This window comes from Castor canadensis, chromosome 8, assembly GCF_047511655.1.
Source record: "Castor canadensis chromosome 8, mCasCan1.hap1v2, whole genome shotgun sequence".
NCBI classification, from domain to species: domain Eukaryota; kingdom Metazoa; phylum Chordata; class Mammalia; order Rodentia; family Castoridae; genus Castor; species Castor canadensis.
In genome coordinates, this window is record NC_133393.1 from 59,875,221 (window position 1) to 59,894,963 (window position 19,743).

At 38.5% G+C, this 19,743-nt stretch overlaps 1 protein-coding gene across 1 annotated transcript in view; it reads right to left on the reverse strand.

Moving 5' to 3' along the window:
- LOC109679859 (liprin-beta-1-like) overlaps positions 1-19,743 on the reverse strand; it is a 96,178-nt gene that overhangs the window by 10,139 nt on the left and 66,296 nt on the right. The window contains 6 exon segments of the mRNA XM_074084842.1: positions 314-396; positions 399-463; positions 2,154-2,282; positions 2,659-2,809; positions 5,954-6,125; positions 8,253-8,313. Coding sequence (XP_073940943.1) covers positions 314-396; positions 399-463; positions 2,154-2,282; positions 2,659-2,809; positions 5,954-6,125; positions 8,253-8,313 — 661 coding nt within the window.

The following is a 19,743-nucleotide window of genomic DNA, read 5'->3' on the forward strand; positions in this document are numbered from 1 at the left end:
GCAAAGTAAGGTTGAATGACAATATGTTACATTGAAAAGATAAGTCAGTGAAAAGGCCATAAAATGATTTTGAACATATGATCTTAAGGTTTATTATTGTGGCTATATCATTAGATAAACCATGAAGAATCATTAAGACTAAACCCTTCCTTTTAAGTTTGTCAGATGAGATAAGCATGAAGCAGCTGAAAACTCAAATTTTTTCAAGAGGAGAAATGCTGATCTCACCCATATCCCCCTCTGGAATGTAAAACAATCTTATATTCATACCCTTTCTCTCAGGATTTTGTAAATGAAAAGATAAAATAGTCACCTTCTCTAGATTTTGTTGAGAATCCTGCTAAAGTGTTTGGCCAGATGCAATCCAGTGCTTGCCAGAATTCAGGTAGGACCCAAGCCTTGTTCTGCAAGCCAATTGCAAACCTGCTCCTTGGTCCATTTGGCAAATGGCATATCCGAGTCACTATAGGAAAATGAACGATGGTATAAGAAACAATTAGAAGCCTATCCTGTGGCTTATCAGTTCTGAACAACTACACATTCAATAGACATGGAAATTCTCTGATGATATGCATTTGACCATAAAAAGCTTAATTTTTAGTACATATTTGGAGGAGGAACAGATAGCACTAGAGTTGAAAGATTCCTTTCAAGATCATTGTCTTCATTTCAAATGACACAGCAAAAGATTCAATGTGAATTAGTAAGAACAAATTCTACAGAAACATACCAACTTGAACCAACATAAGCCACTGCACCAAGACCCTACCATGCTGTTTGAAGGGTATACTTCCAAATAGATAATACTCAGTTGGATTGAAGGAAATTCAAGTCTAATTTGAATAACTTTGGCAGAACTGTGGTTTCTCTCTCACTGGCAATCAGTAGGAAGAGGATAATACACTCTCACCAAGAGAGGGAAGAAAAACCAAGGTAAAATTTGTTTTCTTTTGCTGAAACACAAAACATTGTTCCTGTTTAAAAAAAAAAAAGTGAAGATGAACATAACTTAAAATACTTTTAATAGCACAGGAAATTCCTTTACTGTGTTCCAAGAAAACACATGGCAAATGTGACCACTTGGTATTTGAAAAAGGCGAAAGAATTTCCTCCTTAATGAAACCTGAGTCCAGGGCTCCGCCTGTGTGACAGGGACTGTGTTTACAGGTATTTATAGTCATTTTAAAAGGTTTAGTATCAAGGCCTGTACTGCTGTTTGCCAACCCCACCCTTTTATGCTCAGTAGGTCAGTATACTTAGTTTTAAACCACATCTACACCTTGATAAGGGAATAAGAAAAGTTCTTAGAGTCCTAATAGGTAAACAATTGTAAGGTCTTGATAAGCCTAAGAATTCTGACAGGGTTTGTCTTTCAGTGCTTTCAAGGGCTGCATTAATCTCTAATGCTTAGTGAATGGTCATCATTTGCCCCAGATACTTAACATGTAGTAACTAAGTTTTTTTGTTTTTTTGTTTTGTGGGACTGGGGTTTGAACTTAGGGCTTCTACTACTTGAGCCATACTCCAGTCCATTTTGCACTGGTTATTTTGGAGACAGGGTCTTAAGCACTTTTTGCCTGAGCTGGTCTTGAACCATGATTCTCCCAATGTCAGCTCCCAAGTAGCTAGGATTATAGGTGTGAGCCACCAATGCCTGGCTGACTCATCTAATCTTTAGAATTATCTTATGATGCTGAAGATGATATGGTTGAGATATAGAGCATGGAAGTGATCGCTTAAGGTTACGTGGCTGGCTAAAAACCAAATCTAAGCAATCTGATTCTAGAACATTGTGGGGTTTTTCTTTTTTTAATTGTATGTTTTGTTTTGTTTTTCAGTGCTGGAAATTGAACCTATATCCCCAGTGCCTCAAACCTACTCCTAACCCCACTAAGCTAAGGTACCATTCCAAGGCAATGCTTTAGAGTGCTACAGAAGGAATCATCCTAGTAGAGATGTCACTGACACCTCACATAGCTTACACAGGCCTCATCTTCTGTATAGCAACTATCAACCACTGACAAACCACACTACTCTCCACTGGGCACAGCAGGAAGCCATGGCTTGATGAGTTAACCCAAAGACAGTCCCAATACTGCAGGTGTTCACAAGGCCTTGGAGATGCTGATGTCCATTCACTTGGCTGTTCTTACCTGTTAGACTGTCCCAAATCTCGAGACCAACCCAGTCAGGGCCCTGCAGTTGCCCTTGTCCCTCCTCTTTTGAATTCGGGTTCAGACATGTCATCTGGGTTGAATGTAGTTGACTGACTTCTCCTAAGTCTGAAGAACACACAACATAGATGACTGTGAATTAGACCTAAGCAAGCCCTAGACTTTACAGTTAATCAGAACATGCTTTTTTGTTTTTTCTTTTTGGTGGTTCTGGGGTTTGAAGTCAGGGCCTCATGTTTGCTAGACAGTGCTCTATCACTTGAGTCACACTGCCAGCCCCAGAACATGTTTTAAAGAAGATATTTCAATTTAAACATTAAGTAAGGCCCAATGAATTAAGAATCCCAAATCATAATCTTTGTTACAAAAACGGAATGTGAAAGACTTCTAATTTAGTAACCATTTTCAGCCAATTTTCTTTGTTCCCTTACATTGAGCAATGTGTGAGACAAGAACCACCCCACTTGTTCTCTGTTTCACTTACTTTCCAAAGAGTCTCATGATACCTCTGGATTTCTTTCTGGAATCTGGAGATGGTGGAGACATCTGGAATGGTCTGGTCTCCTGTAAGTCTTTTGCCCGAGAAGATATACCAGTCAAATCTAAGTGCTCCGCTGTCTCCTTTTGTGTTTCAGCTATTCCAAGAACAGAAAAAAGACCTGATGAATTTTAAACTATGGAATGAACATGATTAGCTATTAGCCTTCTTACTTTTCGCAATTGTTAAGAATTCTTCTTCCATTGTCTATAAATCAATGAATTAGAGAGAGCACCCTGTAAATATGAAAAATGGAATGTAAATGTGTGTTTTTTAGAGTTTTCTGTTGTTAATTAACTTAAACTCTCTTTGAGATTAAGTGGGACAGGAATGTCATATTCCTTCCTTTTTTGTTTCTTTTTAGGTGATTGGACTTAGAGCCTGACACAAGCTAACCAAGTGTTCTGCCCCTGAACTACATTCTCAGCCCCAACATATGCTTTCCTTGAGTTTATTCTCAATCTTGATGGTACCAATCTTGATGGTCACTTGGTACCACTGACTACCTCCTACTTCCTTTAAAATTACCATCACCTTTCGCTTCTGTCACAACATCCTCTTAGATGTCATCTGATAGTTTCTTCTTTGTGTAGCATCCTGTTTTCTTCCTCCATTTCACTCCAGTACTGCAGTTTGAACTCTGGGCCTCGAGCTTGCTAGGCAGGTGCTTTGTCACCTCTTTTGGATCTCTTGACAAGCTCACCCACTCCAAGCTCGGCACAAATGATAGCTTTACTATTCAGAAGCAGGTGCATCAAAATTTCTGGCCCTTATTTCTCTCCCAGTTTCATTTTTGTTGTTGTTGGTACTGGAGTTTGAACTCTGGACCTCATACTTGCTAGGCAAGGTGCTCTCCCTCTTGAGCCATTACTCCAGTCCCTCTTTCCCAGCTCCAGTTTCTAAACATCTGTACATGTTCCCAATGAATGTGCCAGGAACATCTAGTGCATCCAGTTTCCCTTAGGGTCTTCTCCTGTCTCAGTTTTTCTTATTTGGTGTTTAATTAATATTCTCCCTGTTGCTCCAATCCAAACTCTAGCTCATTTTAATTCCTTCTTCTCCTTTGGCATTTAGATCCAATCAATTACCAAGTATTAGCAATTTTGTATTTTAGAAATTTATCAGACAAGTGTGGTGGCTCACATCTATAATCCTACCAGCTCAGGATCAGAGTTTGAGGGCAGGCAAGGCAAAAAGTTAGAAAGACCCTATCTCAACCAATAAAAAGCTGGGGATGGTGGCACATGCTTATCATCTCAGCTAGTGGGGAAGCATAAATAAGTCGATCACAGTCCAGGTATAAAAGCAAGACTCTTCAAAAAATAACTAAGGCAAAAGGGCCAGTGGTGTGTCTCAAGTGGTAAAGTGTCTAGGAAGTAGAAAGCCTTGAGAGCAAACTCCAGTACTGTCCCCTCAAAAATAATTCATCCCAACTGAGAAAGTCTTAGGCACTGAGAAAAAATGAACTGGATATGTAGATGTTTTTCTTCTGATATAAAATTAGTGTTTTTTTACTTTACCTTAAAAAAATAATATCCCATGCTGGCAGAGTGTCTCAAATCTCAAGTGGCAGAGCACCTATATAGCAAGTGTGAGGCCCTGAGTTCAAACCCCAATACTGCCAAAAAAAAAAAAAAAAAGAAAAGAATATCCCCAGTTGGCACTGCCAGATCTCCAAGTCTGAATTACTTGAGTTCCTTTAGCTGTCCCTAGTGGACAATCACACACTAGCAAATACAAGGGCTCCTATGTTTCTCAATGTAAGACTTTTATGTTTTATAAAGGAAAGTAAAAGTTGTTCAAAAATCACAGAGTCAGTGTTTCAGCAAGATACTCAGTTGCAAAAGTTGACTTTTCTACAAGCAGGCCGTGATTACAGGTTATAGTAAGCAGCATTTGCCTCTAAGCATGGACAACAATTCTTCTACAAAGACGGAAGACTATTTGGAAATGGCTGTCTGGATGAATCAGCTTATTGTGTGCATCCAGTGATCATTCTAGACATAAGGCCACAAAGAAAGTAATGTCACTTAGCTATTCCATATGAATAGATATGTGGATATCTATGTAAGGTGATAAGCACCTAGTGGGAAAACTTAAGGGGATTTGAGTACCTCTAAAAACATTGCCTTGCTCACCTTCATTTAAAAAGCATTGTATCTTTTTTCTCTTGAGGACTTTTTTCTTTTTTGCCCCCTACTACACTGCTCATTGCCCCACAAAGAGGAAAACCACTCTGGAGCCAACTCCTTAGATAACATACAAAGTTACCTCTGACACCACTAAATATTATCTCCCTCTCAAAGCAATAAAATGTCAGAAGAATATTCTCCTAAGACAACAATCCTCCCTACCTGGCTCAAACATTTCTTTTGGGGGGATGGGGAAAATGAGCACATGGAAAAGGGACCGCAAGGATCAGAGAGTAAATGTGTGATGTTATGTGTCAAGGGCTGGGATGTATGATGCACGCGCATTCCTGCCCCACACTTCACGGACTGCTGGGCACTTGAAGGGCTTCTCAGGGTTGCTCACAAGGTGTCAACAGCATTGCTTAAAACAGCATGTAGATTTGGAAGCAAAGGCTTTGAATATGGCATCTGCTTTAGCAGAAGATGGAAGGAACACTCTGGAGTAGAGAACTATGTCTTCCGATTGCTGCCAGCTTGCTTTCTAGAGATCAGAGAGGTCAAGAGCGGGAATTAGATGGGTTTGGAGCACAGCACTGGTGAAGGCTAGCATGCCAGGGTACAATACCTAAGGAAGGTGCACTGGCACTTCATTTACGATCTTCAGATATCCCAACAACGCACAAAATCACACACAGCCCAATGGAGAGAACACAGGGGGGTGACAAAATGAAACACAGATGAGACTCCTCCTCAGGAAATACACAGTGGAGGACTGGCATGCACTGTGCTTCTGAGGTTACACACAGACTCCACCAGGGTTGTCCACACGGGGTTACCTTATCCCATCAGAATGGATGGAAACTGTCTACAATGAAACTGCAAAGATTCATGGTTTTAGGTTTTTCATGGTCTATGCCACGGGAGAAGGTCAGAGCGAGGTCAGTACATCTTTTCACTGCTAAGTTAAGCTCAATGAAGTATCTTTTGTTAACTTTCCCTCAAGTCATTCACCTTCATTGATGAGAAAGAAAGATATAGGTGGATGCGTAAGAGAAGGGAAGGGATCGGACTCCAGCTGATTACAGCACAGGTATTTTGGCCACACATACCCAGGTTTGGTGCACTTGCTGTCCTCTTGCTACTTTTGATTTTAAAAAAGCCCCGACCAAAGGACGATCTGGCTTTTCGAGTGCCAAAGGGGTTGTCATCCACAGAAGCATGGTGTCCTGGGACTTTGGGAGGGAGGCTTCCAAACGTGTGACTTTCTACTGGAGCTTTTTCCTGAGAGAGGTGACAATGATGAAAGAGCATTAGCATGTGTAATCATCAAGGCAGGTCAGGCTCCACATGAAACATTACAGCATGTTACAGAGACGACTTTATTTAAGAGAATAACTGATTCCTAATATCGAATGGCATATTAGAGGTTTAAAAAAACTTTCTAAATGCTACCTCCTCGGCAGGAGCAGAGGGCTGGGTGTGGTAGTACAGGCCTATAATCCCCACTACTTGGGAGGAGGGTACAGGAGGATCACATTTGGAGCCATCCCAGGGAAAGTTAGCTGAGACCCTGTCTGAAAAACAAACTAAGCAAAAGGGCTGACAGCGCAGCTCATGTGGTAGAGTGCTTGCCTAGCAAGTGCGAGGCCCTGAGTTCAATCTCCAGTACTGCAAAAAAACAAACAAAAAACCCCAGCAGCAGCAAGACAAAGATGTCCATCATTAATCTATAATCAATGTACTTAAGGCTTTAACTATTTAAGATAAATACAGAAATTCAAGTTTTAATTTTGTTTGCCTCGGTTCTCAAAAAGCACAGATATTACATAACTTGAATAGCAAATTTCTTATTTTTCTAGCTATGATACAGTTCACAGTCTATGTAACAAGGACATCAATAGAAGCCTGGCATAATTCTCTTATAAAGCTAGCATTAATTAACCCAGTTTTACATTAGCAATATAAGGACATTCTACTCTAGTTATTTTAAACACTGTTCTCAAAGAATAATGAGAGTAGAATCAGCAACTGTTTATTTTGAGCTTTCTGATGACTTCAATCGGTAACTGTGGTGATATACTGATATGTTTGAGTATTACCCAGAGATTCTTCTGCTTGCATGTTCTCATTTCCCTAACATTGCCTGCTTTCTATTTCTTTCTTTTGCAGAAGTGGAGAAAAAGGCCAGGGCACACAGGCCTTTAAGGTGGAGACTTTGCTCTACATTACCTACTGCTCACAACAGAGTGCTGTGTCTCAACACTGATGCCAAATCCTTTCACCATTCACTGCACTGACAAACAGGACCTTAGTGACAGCTGTCTCCATGACTGCTTTGCCAGTTCTATCTGCAATGATCAGACGCTAAGAGCTGACAGTCAAGAGACTGCACCTGGAAGTAGCCTATCTATACAACTGGAACCTTTCCAAGGGTCATGGTAGAAAACCACAGGAAAGAAGACATGGAGCAGCAGCTGATATCTTTACAAATACTACAATGCTGGCTCCAAATGGACGATGACTGTATAAAATGAACCACTGGCCATCTAAAAGGGGTTTCTGTGAAGCCTGAGAAGTTCGTATGGTCATTGAGATCATCAAGTAGCATGACCATGAGTTCAGTTTTCTCATGACTGATAGAGATGGAATTCACATAACAAAAAATTAACTATTTTAAAGTTAATTTAGTTAATTTAGTGGAATTTAGTAACTACTGATAACGTGCAATCACCACCTTATCTAGTTCCAAAACATTTCCATCATTCTAAAGCCAGCCCCCTCACAATTGCACCATTTCTCCCTATTTCCCTCCTCTCACCACTGGCTTCCACCAACCTGCAATCTGTCTCTATGGATTTATCTATTCTGGATATTCACAGATGTGGAAGTATACAGAATGTGGCTGACCTTTGTGTAGGGATGACTTCAGTTAGCATGTTTTGGGAATTCTGAGAATTTTAGTTTATAAAAACATTTAAGCAATTTACATGCAATAATAGTGAAAAACATGTTTTTACTTTAATTTGGTTAGAAAAATTTCCTCTGAAGGCTTCTGAATAGACCATTTTCCTGTTCAAAATGACAATATTTAAGGCATTTAAGAACTCTTTTTATATATTGAGAATTTGTTATGTATACTTCCATGAAAAAGAAAAAGATCACATCACTTCTAAGATACAGAATTTTAAGTTTCATTTACTTTCTACAAAGTTTTATTAAAGTCTCAATTTTTGGTTTCAATTCTTTGTATTTATACATAGTAATTACTGTTAACTGTACCATGATAGTTAATAATACCCCATTAGAGAAACCACAAACTCTTCTTAAGACTTTTATTTGAAAAATGGGAAAAAGTGAAGATCTGTAAATTTTTTGTTGCTAAGGTAAGACTCAAAATAAAGAACCCACCCCATCTGATGTCTCTTTCTTCAGGTTGCCCAGGCTGCTGGATTTTTGCAGACTTGAAGTTCTAAAAATAGCAACAATAATAATTAGGGTAAAAAAAAATAAGTGGCTGTGATGTTTGCATTTCTAAGTAGATAAAGAAACTAAAATTGTGTGTGGGTTGATTTCTGGTAAGAAAAGAAAATCTGGAATCAGGCAGTCACTTATGTGCTTAACTAAATTATCACATTAAGTTCTTTTAAAAGCAGGGGTGGTTAAATGTCTTGCCAATAACTCTAAACATCCAACACATGTTAGAATGGCTAGAAAAACACTTAGAACTATCCTTGTGATGTTGATATTTGAAAATTAATTAGCGTTTTCCATGGATTAGTTTTCTTTTTTCTGTTTTGGTTTTTGTTTCCTCAACTGGACATAGTTCCCTTCTTCTATATTTCCTTCTTTCCTTTTGGGGGGTGGGCTGGGGACAGAATTGGAGTTTGTTTATTTGGGTTTTTTTGGTAACACTGCGGTTTGAACTCAGGGCCTCATGTTTGCTAAGCAAGCACTTTAACCACTTGAGCCACTCCGCCAGCCCAGAACTGGGGTCTGAACTCAAGGCTTCAGGCTTGCTAGGCGGGCACTTTACCACTTGAGCCACTCCACCAGCCTTAAAAAAAAAGAAAAAAAAAAAAAATATATATATATTGAACTCAGGGCCTCATGCTTGCTAGGTAGGTGCTCTTACTGCTTGAGCCACTCCGCCAGCCCTTGCATGGATGAGTGATGCGTCCTTTGCATTTATACACTTTACTAAAATACTCATGTACTGCTAAATCTAATCCTTCTAATTAAAATACAGACAGTTTCACTTACCCATTCACAAAGAAATAGCTTTCTGAGCCTGGCAAAGAAATTATAGCTCTAGTCAAAGCACAACAGGCTATAAATATCCAGGGACATTCTCTTTTGCATAATTAGCATTTGGTTATGCACTGCTGGAGGTGATCTTACTCAAAAACCAAAGGCAGAAATATGGGAGCTGTTTAAAGAAAGAGGGCTGGGGGTGCACTTCAGTGTGAGAGTGTATGCTTACTAAGCAAGTGACTGCCCTGTGTTTAATCCTGGGAGGGGGAGAGGGAGAGGGACAGGGACAGGGACAGGGACAGAGAGAAGAAGAGGATAAGAATGAATGAATGAATGAATCTGCCCTAAAAAATAGAATAATATAAATAAACACAAACTTTTAAAAGCATTTCTCCTCTATTTACATATTTGTAAGTTACTAGAAGTGTTGACTACCAAATAAAGTGAAAAAAGGAACAATCTCTTCTTGGAGCACCACTCTCAAAATAGACTTCCCTGATATTTTTTAGACTTTCCTAATTTAATCCAGACTTCAACTTGGATAAAGATTCATGTTAGTCAGTTTCTTAAATTGAAAGTGCAAAAACCCATTTCAGCTTTTCCAACCATCATGTAATTCTCTGGGGATCTTTTCTGCGAGAATCAAAGCCACAAATCACTATAAACATGAATTATAGGGGTGGGAGTATAGCTCAGTAGTAGAGCACTTGCCTAGCATGCTAAAGAACTGGGTTCAATCCCTAGCACTGCAAAAAAAATCAATCAATAATAATTAAAAGTTAGGCATGGTGGCACATCCATATAAGGAGGCTGAGGCAGGAGGATAACAAGTCAGATCTTGCCTCAAAAAAAGAAAAGTACTAAACTTCAAATGAAAACCAATGAAGGTTAAAGATCTGTAAAAACCTGGTATGAGTCTGGCACTGGTGGCTAATACCTGTAATCCTAGTTACCAGGAGGCAGAGATCAGAGGATTTGGGGGTCCATGCAAATAGTTTGCGATACCTTATCTCAAAAAAACCCAACAGACAAGAAAACAAGGTCTGGTGGAGTGGCTCAAGTGGTAGAACAGCTGCCTAGCAAGTGTGAAGTCTTAAGTTCAAACCCCAGTACCACCAAAACCAAACCAAACCAAAACAGGCATAACACAAACATAAATGAGTATTTCTTTTTCTTTCTTTTTTTTGGTTGGGCTGGGGTTTGAACTCATAGAGCTTCACACTTGCAAAGCAGGCACTCTACTGCTTGAGCCACACCTTCAGTCCACTTCATTCCGGTTATTTTAGAGACAGAGTTTCAGCAAACTATTTTCTTGGACTGGCCTTGAACCAAGATCCTCCCAATCTCAGCCTCCCAAGTAGTTGGGATTGCAGGGGAGAGCCAGTGGTGCCCAGCTTAAATTAGTCTTTCTTCTTTCCTTCTCCCTCCTTCCCTTCCTTTTCTTTTATGAACAGGGATCACAGCCCTCCACCTCCAGCCAATCATTACAGCCCCATTAGCTTATCCATGAATTTATCACCTCAATTGCTGTTAGTACTGATTAGCATTAGTGTTACAGACCATCTTTCTCAAGTCTCAGTTATAAAACATTCAATAATACACAACTTATGGAAGATTATCACACAACTGGGCTTCAACCACAGCACCAAGGATTATTCTTCCATCACTAAAATGTAAGAGAATGTATGAGTAACATGCACAAAAGACCGTACAGATGCTCCTTGACTTACAAGGGTAGTAAGCCCCCATAAGCCCCCGTAAGTTCAAAATGCCTTTCATATACCTAACCTGCCAAACAACTCAGCTAAACTGTCCAACCTTAATCCACATTAGCCTGCAGCTAGGCAAAATCATCTGCCACAAAGCCTACTTTATAATGAATTGTTGGATACTTCATGCAATTTATTGAATGCTGCCGTAAAACTGAAAAAGCAGCTCTGTTGTAAAGTTGAATCATCACTAAGTTGAACCATCACAGTTAGGACTGTTTGTACATATTCTAAGTGAACAGAATTGTCAAAAACAACAAAAATGTACAAAGAAAGTTATTTCTAATTTGTAAAATATTCTACTTTATTTTGACCTAAATGTAAGTTTAGGCAATTAACCTGAAATATGCTGACAAAAATTTCTATTTGCCTACAGAGAAATTATTTTGTCTTTTTCTTCTGTTTCTTTCATCTTTCAAATTAACCACAGCAAAAAGGTCTGGAGAGGTGGCTCAAGTGGTAGAGAGCCTACCTACCAAGCACAAAGGTCTGAGTTTAAGCCCTGGTACTACAAAGAGGAAAAAAAAAAAAAAAGGCTGGTGGAGTGGTTCAAGTGGTAGAGCACCTGCCTAGCAAGCATGAGGCCCTCAGTTCAAACACCATACCAAAAAAAAAAAAAAAGTATTTAAAGAATAAAACAGAATGAAAAGAGAGGAAGTAGAGGCACAGAGTATAAATAACTCTGCTGAAGTGTGTTTGGCTATAAAGATGAGAAGAGAAATAATGATATTGGAGGAATATAGGGATAAGGGTCTGGTTTTTGTTTCTTTTTTTTTCTTTAAAGACAGGACTACTGACTCATTCAAGGAACATTTATAGCATGTCTACACTGTGCCAGGCTATTGACTGATGCTTAGGATTAATCCTCTAAGGATCTCTCATTCTCCTGCCTTGCCTTCCTCATTCTATTATGGAAAGAACTGACTTTGCTCTTTCACACCCTGTAGTTCTGACAGGTTGTACTTCTCAGGTAACCACACTCCTATCTTCAACACACAACTTACAACATTGAGCCCACCACAAATTCAATGCTTAGTTCTTTCTAGTTTATCTTTTATTCCTATGGAACTCCTCTGAAATTGTCACAAACCATTCTCAAATGGACAAGCCACCTCTCTTATCTTATCATCAGTGTATAACTTTCATTAGTTCCAAATCTGTACTCACCAATATCCATGTTCTCTTCTTCTTCCCTGCACTGTTGCTGCTGTGTAGGGGCAAATGATGAGTTCTTATCAACAAAATGTGAGCAGAAGTGATGTGTGCCATCTCTGAGTCAAGACATACAATCTGTCTTTCCTATGCCATCCATTAGCTAAATGGAAATGACAATGAGGCCTCACCATGCAAGGTCACAAAATGGAAGAAATCTGGGTTACTGAATGGCTCAGCAAAGTAGAGCCCCTTACCCTTGGCCTACATTAGACAAAATGTGAATGAGAAATAAACTTTTATTTTCTCAACAACTGATATTTTGGGGTTGTATAGCAATTAGGTATTTATGCATTTCCATAGTAGCCTGAGTTTTTCTCTGAGAAGTTCTGACCTCTGGACTATAATACTGACTCTGATTATGTATTGTACCATCTATTCCTCAGTAATTGTCTTACACTGCTTGTTACTATTGTTCAAACACATAAATGAGTGTTTCCTATTCTTCAAATAGGAAGTTTTCTACCTTTCTTAGAAATCATGTACCCATTATTAAGCTACTAATCAAAACCACATGTCCTAATCCACAATGAACCTATTAACCTTTTCTAAACACTTAAACCTCCAAACCAGTCAGTAATCTTCCAAGTCTGGCCTGCTGATAATGAAGGGAATCAAGTACAAGAACCTGGTGAGAACTCTGAAAATCCACTGACTCTACTGAGGAATATTCAGTAGGAAAGAAAATTGGATCCCAGCATTCTTAAAGTTTGTTTTAATTAAAATTTTAGTAACAGAACATCAATATTGATCCAGTAAGTTCAGAATTAGGAGATTCACAGTTATCTTTCCTGTTCATTACATCAAAATTCAACAGTCATAATACATTTAGTTTAACATTAAATACATTTCCATTACTTAAGTTTATTCACTAAGAACCAAGAGTACACAATACAGTTACTCTGTTTCAATCCCAGCTGAGTGTACTGCAAGTCAATTCTCTCACTAACCAGAGTTAGTGCAGACCCTACAAGTTAAAGGGTGTGCTATGTAGTAAGACCACCCTTACGATGGGCATGGTGGTGCACAACTGTAGTTCCAGCACCTGGGAGGCTAAGGTAGGAAGATTTCAAGCATGAGGCCAGCCTGGGCTACATAAGACAACTCTGTCTCAAAAAGCAAATAAACAAAATCTAAAACTATCAGTCATTAACTACCAAGCAACAATTTTGTGTGTGGTGTGTGTTGGGGGGGGTCCCTAGGCTACTTGTATTCTGATTAAAATTTTGGGGGGTTCCATAAGCCACACAGTTTCAAAAATTCATTAGAATAATCCACAAAACTCAGAAAAGCGCTATACTTATTGTTAGGTCCCTGGCATTCTTGGGGCGGGCGGAGGGTCCCAAGGCTAACATCAAAACCAGAACCCCTGATTTATGACTGCTTGCAAAACTCCCCTGCTTGTTTCCCTGCTTGCAAAACCTCCAGTCTCTCAACTAGGTAGGCATGTTGACCCGTTCCATCTGGTGTTCACAGATTATACAATACCAGGAACACTCTCCCTCCCTGTGGTGTGGCCCCTCATATGAAGCCAACTACCCATTCCAGCCATGCTGCTGCACTCTAAACCTGAGGGAGGCAGCCCAGCAGTCTGTGCTTCTTTCTTTTCTACATGTGGCGTGGTCTTTGTTCAGCAGTGCCTTACACTTATTATTATAGTTTTATTACAAAGGATACAGATCAGGAAGACCAGCCAAATCGACACACAGGACGTTATCTTAGAGAGAACACAGAGCTTCCATTCTTTTTGTGGAATTAGGGCATCCCACCTCCACTCCAACACACACACACACACACACACCCCAACGTGTCAACCAACCCAGAAATACCATTAGGCTTCAATATCCAGAGTTTTTACTGGAGCTGTATCACAGAGGCATGACTGATCAAATCATCATCTACATGATGAACTTAATGTAGCACTCAGATTGTATAATAAGACAATCTTCCCCTATTGCTAACAAATGTACTGTGCTAAACAGACATCAAGAGAGCAATCTTTTGGCTTTGGGAATAAAAGAAGGTCACTTATCATTAAAGCATTACAGTGACAAGTAACACTGCAAGAGCTAGAGTTAGAAGATGATTTAAACTGAAGCTCTCCTGATGTGTAACTCAAAGAAGCAGTCATTTGCTTTAAGCAAAGGTAGGCCTTTGCTTTCCATTCTCCTCACTACTTTTTCCTGCCAACACTCTCCCCCCAAAATTTTATAAGGAGTCAAAACACAAGTAACCAGTTTAGTTTATCTATACATATATTCATCTAATTACAAAAGAATACTACTTTTTTTCCTCTTAACCTCTTTGGAAGAAAAAAAATAATAAATCAACAAAGTTGATTCCCTAAAGTATATAAATATATAAATAGCAAGAAGAGAAGGAGAAAATTATTTTACTCATGTAAAATTTTGTTACATCCCAATTCATCCTCTATTAAATTATTACATTACAAAGTGAAGCGAACTATATTAGTAACAAGTCACTGGGAGACAATCTTCCTGTAAGAATCAAACAGAAGCATTATTATTACAACAATTTCCTGAAGTTGTTAGTAGTTAGAACAGCTCAGTTGATGTGAGTTTTGCTAAGAAGAAATGGTCTCTGAGTTTCTTGCATCAGTGTGTCCTTTTATCCAGAAGCTTTCAAGGACCTTCTCTAATATGCTCAGTGTTAGCTAGAAGACCCAGGTTTTAAAATGGCATTCAGGTACAACATAGACCTGTAAAATTATGCTCCTCATACATTAGGAAGAGGACAAAGTGACCTGTGTGACTAAGATCTTTCCAGTTTCACAAGAGACTGTGATTCCCAAGAACTATCTTATGTATTTAAAAGAGAAAGTCTCCTTTGTTGAGAGAAAAGCCATTTTAACTATTTTCTGAAGTTTTCAAAAATGAACATTAAAAAAAAGGATAAAAATAGGGGGAAGAGGATCACATTTTCCCTCTGTTGTACAGGAAAAACAGTCATTCTTCCTCCTTCCACCAGCAAAAACAGAAAAGAAAATTCTCAAGATGATCTTTACCTTTGAGTTCAATTGATGATTCTTACCACCAAGATCAGTACCAACAGCCTCCACTTTTAACACTTCAGAACTAAGCTCACCTTTTTCCTCAAAGCTTTTCCTGACATTGGTGCCACAATTCATTAAGCCATCTAATATATCTACCAATTTCAGCCCTGAAAAGAGACTAATTTAACATTAAAAAGTAATTCTATTTTTTTTCTTTTTTTAAAGGAATTTTGTTAAGCGGGGTGCCAGTGGCTCACACCTATAACCCAAGCTACTCAGGAGCAGAGATCAGGAGGTTCATGGTTCAAAGCCAGCCCAAGCAAATAAATACTTCCTAAGACCCTATCTCAAAAAACCCAAGACAAAACAGTGCTGGTGGAGTGGCTCAAGTGGCAGAGTGCCTGCCTAGTAATCCTAGAAAGTGTGAGGCCCTGAGTTCAAGCCCCAGTACTAGAAGAAAAAAAAAAAGTAATTCTAGTAAGAAAGGATTCATATTCACAGGATTTGCTCTAGCACTTAGAGTACTATCTAGCACCTATCTGGTATACTTGATTGAATCACTGGGAGTCATTTTAGATTCTGACTGAGATTCTAAATTTTTCTCCTCTCACTCAGGTCCCACTCCTTTCCTTCCATACTCAAACAGTTAATCTGCACCTTCTTATTGTCTCTTCAAATAAGCCTTTCCATTTTTATTCAAGTCAGGCTCAGAATGTCCTTACTAGCTGGTCTTCCTGTCACATATAGCACTCATCTAACCTATTCACTTCATCCACTCATATACTCATCAAGCATTTAAAGAACTCCATGAGTCAAGACCCTATTTTAAGCTCTTAGGACACAAAATAGCAGAATGTAACTTCCAAATATGCCCAAACAGTAGCTCTTGTCCCACATGCTCCTCTAAAACTCCATCACAGAAGGTGCAATCAAAGACCCCTGTCCTTCGTAACAGTCTCAAACAAGAGTAGAGAAATGATGTTGTAGGTCACTAAAAATGCCATGTGGTTCCAGCTGTTTTAGGGGGAAGTGTGCCATTAGAGCCTGGCCCAATCCAGTGAGAAAGCTGAAGCAGCCACTGTGACAACCATCCATCCTGAGGTCCTTACTAGCAGCTGCACAGATGGGGCTGCCTTATCTTCAGCATTCAGCCTCCAAAACTGTGAGCTTAATTAGCCACTCTTCCTTATAAAGTACCCAGCATCAAGTATTTTGTTATAGCAAGAGAAAACACAATGTCTTTTTTTTAAAAAAAAGGGAAACAAATGTTAACTTTGTAGAACTGTCCTAATTTGCTACACACATTGCTATCTACTTATACTGCATTAAACTGTTAAATTCTATATCCTCCTTTAGACTTTAAGCTCTTCAATATTATTCATACTTACATCATCAACACCTATTTAATACTGTGCCTGGCACATAACATAGGTTTGCTGAGTAAATAGATAGATGAATGGAAATTGTATGCTTAGCTAAGAATTATACAGCTACTTCAGGATTTGTAAGACTTATTTAAAATATTGGCAGCTGTGAAAATGATTCATTTCAAAACCTTTATTATATAAATATAAACTGAAATATAATTGAAGGAATAAAAATATCTGTTTTCATCAGAAAGCTATTATTTATTTCTTTAGTAATTTGTGTTGGGTATATCTTATCCATCATGGTGATATATGATCAGAATTTTTTTTTTTTTTTTGGTAGAGTTGGAGATCAAACAGAGGACCTTGTGCATTCTAGGCAAGCACTTGTACTATCCAGCCTAATTATTTGCTTTGAATCCCAGATTTCACAGCTAGCATCTTGGTACTGAGGACTGAACCTAGAGCAAGAGCATGCTAGACAAGCATTCTGCCACTGTGCTACCACTCCACATATTCCTCAGTTCTCAACGTGCAGGGGCAACACGAGATGTAGTTTATAGTGCCTCTGTTTTAATCTTTGGAGAAAAGCCATCAAGAATATTTTTACAGACATATTAGCTGCTGATTTTGTAAGCTTTGTGTACAAATATAGTTGCAATGTAGGTCAAACTCAACACAAGCAACTTTACCCCATATTGCGTTTTAAAAAGATTTCATGAATCTCATTTGTCTCAGTCCAAGAACTGTGATTATACATGTCCACAGAATTACTGCATTTCTCAGAAGTTTTTATTTTGAACTAGTGTGAAATCTTTTAAATACTAAATGAGTTAAGTTTTATTATATAGGAGAGCATTGTAAAGGAATCCCCACATATGCATATTTCCTGTTTCCTAAGGTCACAATCTACTTTTACTATGTTCTTTCAGAAACAATCAAAAGGTAAATTATTTTTGCAGTTTATGGATGAATTCACCTTACCCCATTTTTGTGTCCCTACCTGTGTACTTGTTATTTAATTTCTCAAGAACTTTATGATTCAAATTGCCCTCCTGAAAACAGCTTTATAGTAGACTTTCTAAAAAAAAGTTTTCCCATTACAACAGCCAGACATGATGGTGCACACTATAATTCCAATACTTGGGAGATGGAGGTGGGGGGAGATGGAGGTGGGGGAACACGAGTTTGAGGCCAGCTTGAGCTACATATCAAGACCCCATCTCAAAAAAAAAAAAAAAAAAGCTTTCTCTTTACATTCCAAATCTTTACAAGAAGGTTATTTATCAATTTAACAAATTATGGTTATCTTACCTCATAACTTTCACAGAGGTCTGGTAACCCTTTTTATAATTAATAACTTTATATAGTATTTGGTTTATATTAAATGACTGTTGATGCGCATAAAATGCATTATATAACTTGGTTTACTCATAGAATTGTCATGTTTAGTTACTTAGATGTAAACTATAAATTGAGATAAATGAGAATTTGAATATTAAATAGAAATCTAATGATATTAAGGAATTATTTAACAATTTAATGTGCAATAATTATTAATAGAGTAATATAAACAAACAGGTCTTATCTCTTACAGATATATATTTAAGTACAGTGGTCTCTTGGTTTTTGTAGCTATCTGGTTCCAAGGAACCCACCACTGAGAAAACACCACGCATGCTTGGATGCACAGAGCTCAGTGCTGTGCTGCGGATGCTGGATTCTTTGTCCATCACACCGCCCAACTTCTGCTAAAGACACGCTGCCTTCAACAGACCTCATCATTCTCCATCATACCACTCAACTTCTGCTAAAGACACGCTGCCTTCAATAGACCTCAGATTTTCACTTAACCACCTCAAGTTAGCATGTTCAATTTTATCCTGTTTTGGGGGCAACATTTGCTGTTTGGAAGGCAAACTCTATTTTCACAGAATCAAGGACAGGAACACTCAGAGATCCCATGATTTCAAAACAAATGACGGTAATCCAGGACTGAGAGCTTCTCTGATCCACTGAGCTGTGGAACATGTATGGGAATTTAAAATTTCAAATTTTTTTTTGAAATTTCTTTTGGTTTATTACTTTTTTTATTTTTTTACAATGCTTGGTCAAAACCATGTGTAATAAATCTACAGATAAGGTGGGCTAACTGTATTGCAAATAAAGCAAGATGATGTTCAGGATCTTCTTCAAAATAATATGGGGGGGAATGGAATGTAGAAGAAAGATGGTTGACCATGAATTAATGTTTGAAAGGTAAAAAACCAGGCATATGGGGGTTCATTGTACTAATCTACTATTGTCTGTGCTCAAAAGAAAATGGACTAACCCCCCCCCCCACCCCATACAACTATTATGTATGGTTAAAAAAAAAACAATTTTAATCAGGGAGTGGTGGTACATGTTTGTAATCCCAGTACTCGGGAGGTTGAAGCAGGGGGATTCATGAGTTTGAGGCCTGCTCTCTCCCCCAACCCCCTCATTTCCAGGCAGAACCTGTTCTGTCCTTTTCTCCAATTTTGTTGAAGAGAAGACATAAGAAATAATAAGACAGACGTAGCATTCTTGCTAGTAAAGGATAGCTATACAGAGAGATTCCTAGCATTGCTTCCATGCACAAGTATATTATAACCCAAATTGATTCAATAGAGAGACTTTCAAACAAAACAACAACAACAAAACTCTTTAAAATGCCCTTAACACCAAAAGAAAATAGGTCACTAATGATAAGTTTAGTATGTAAGCCTGGCTTCAGACAGCAGGAAGTAAACATCTCAAAGTCTTTTTATTTTTTGCAGCAGGTCTCCCTATGTAACTCAAGCTGGTCTCAAACTCATGATTCTCCTGCCTATGCATCCTTAGTTCTGGGATTACAGGTATGACCACCAAATCTGGCTTTTAATATGACTTTCTAAAAGATAAGGACTTGGGAACTGGAGTTGTGGCTCAAGCAACAGAGTGACTGAGATCAAACCCCAGTCCCCACCAAAAAAAAGATAAGGACTTCCCCTCCCTTTCACATCATTATGACACTTAAAAAAATAAGCAATAATTCCCTAATATCAAATATTTAGTTATTCAATTTTCAGTTATCTCATAAGTGTCGTAAGTTTTTTGGTAACAGTTTGCATCACGATTCTAAATGAAGTTCATATATTATGGTTTGTTGGTATGCTTGAGTCTCTCTTAATCTTAGGGTTTTCCTTCCACCTCTTTTTTCCCCTTGTTCGGAATTTCATGTTGCATCCCCACTACAGCCCTAACATGCTCCTCTGTCTCTGTAT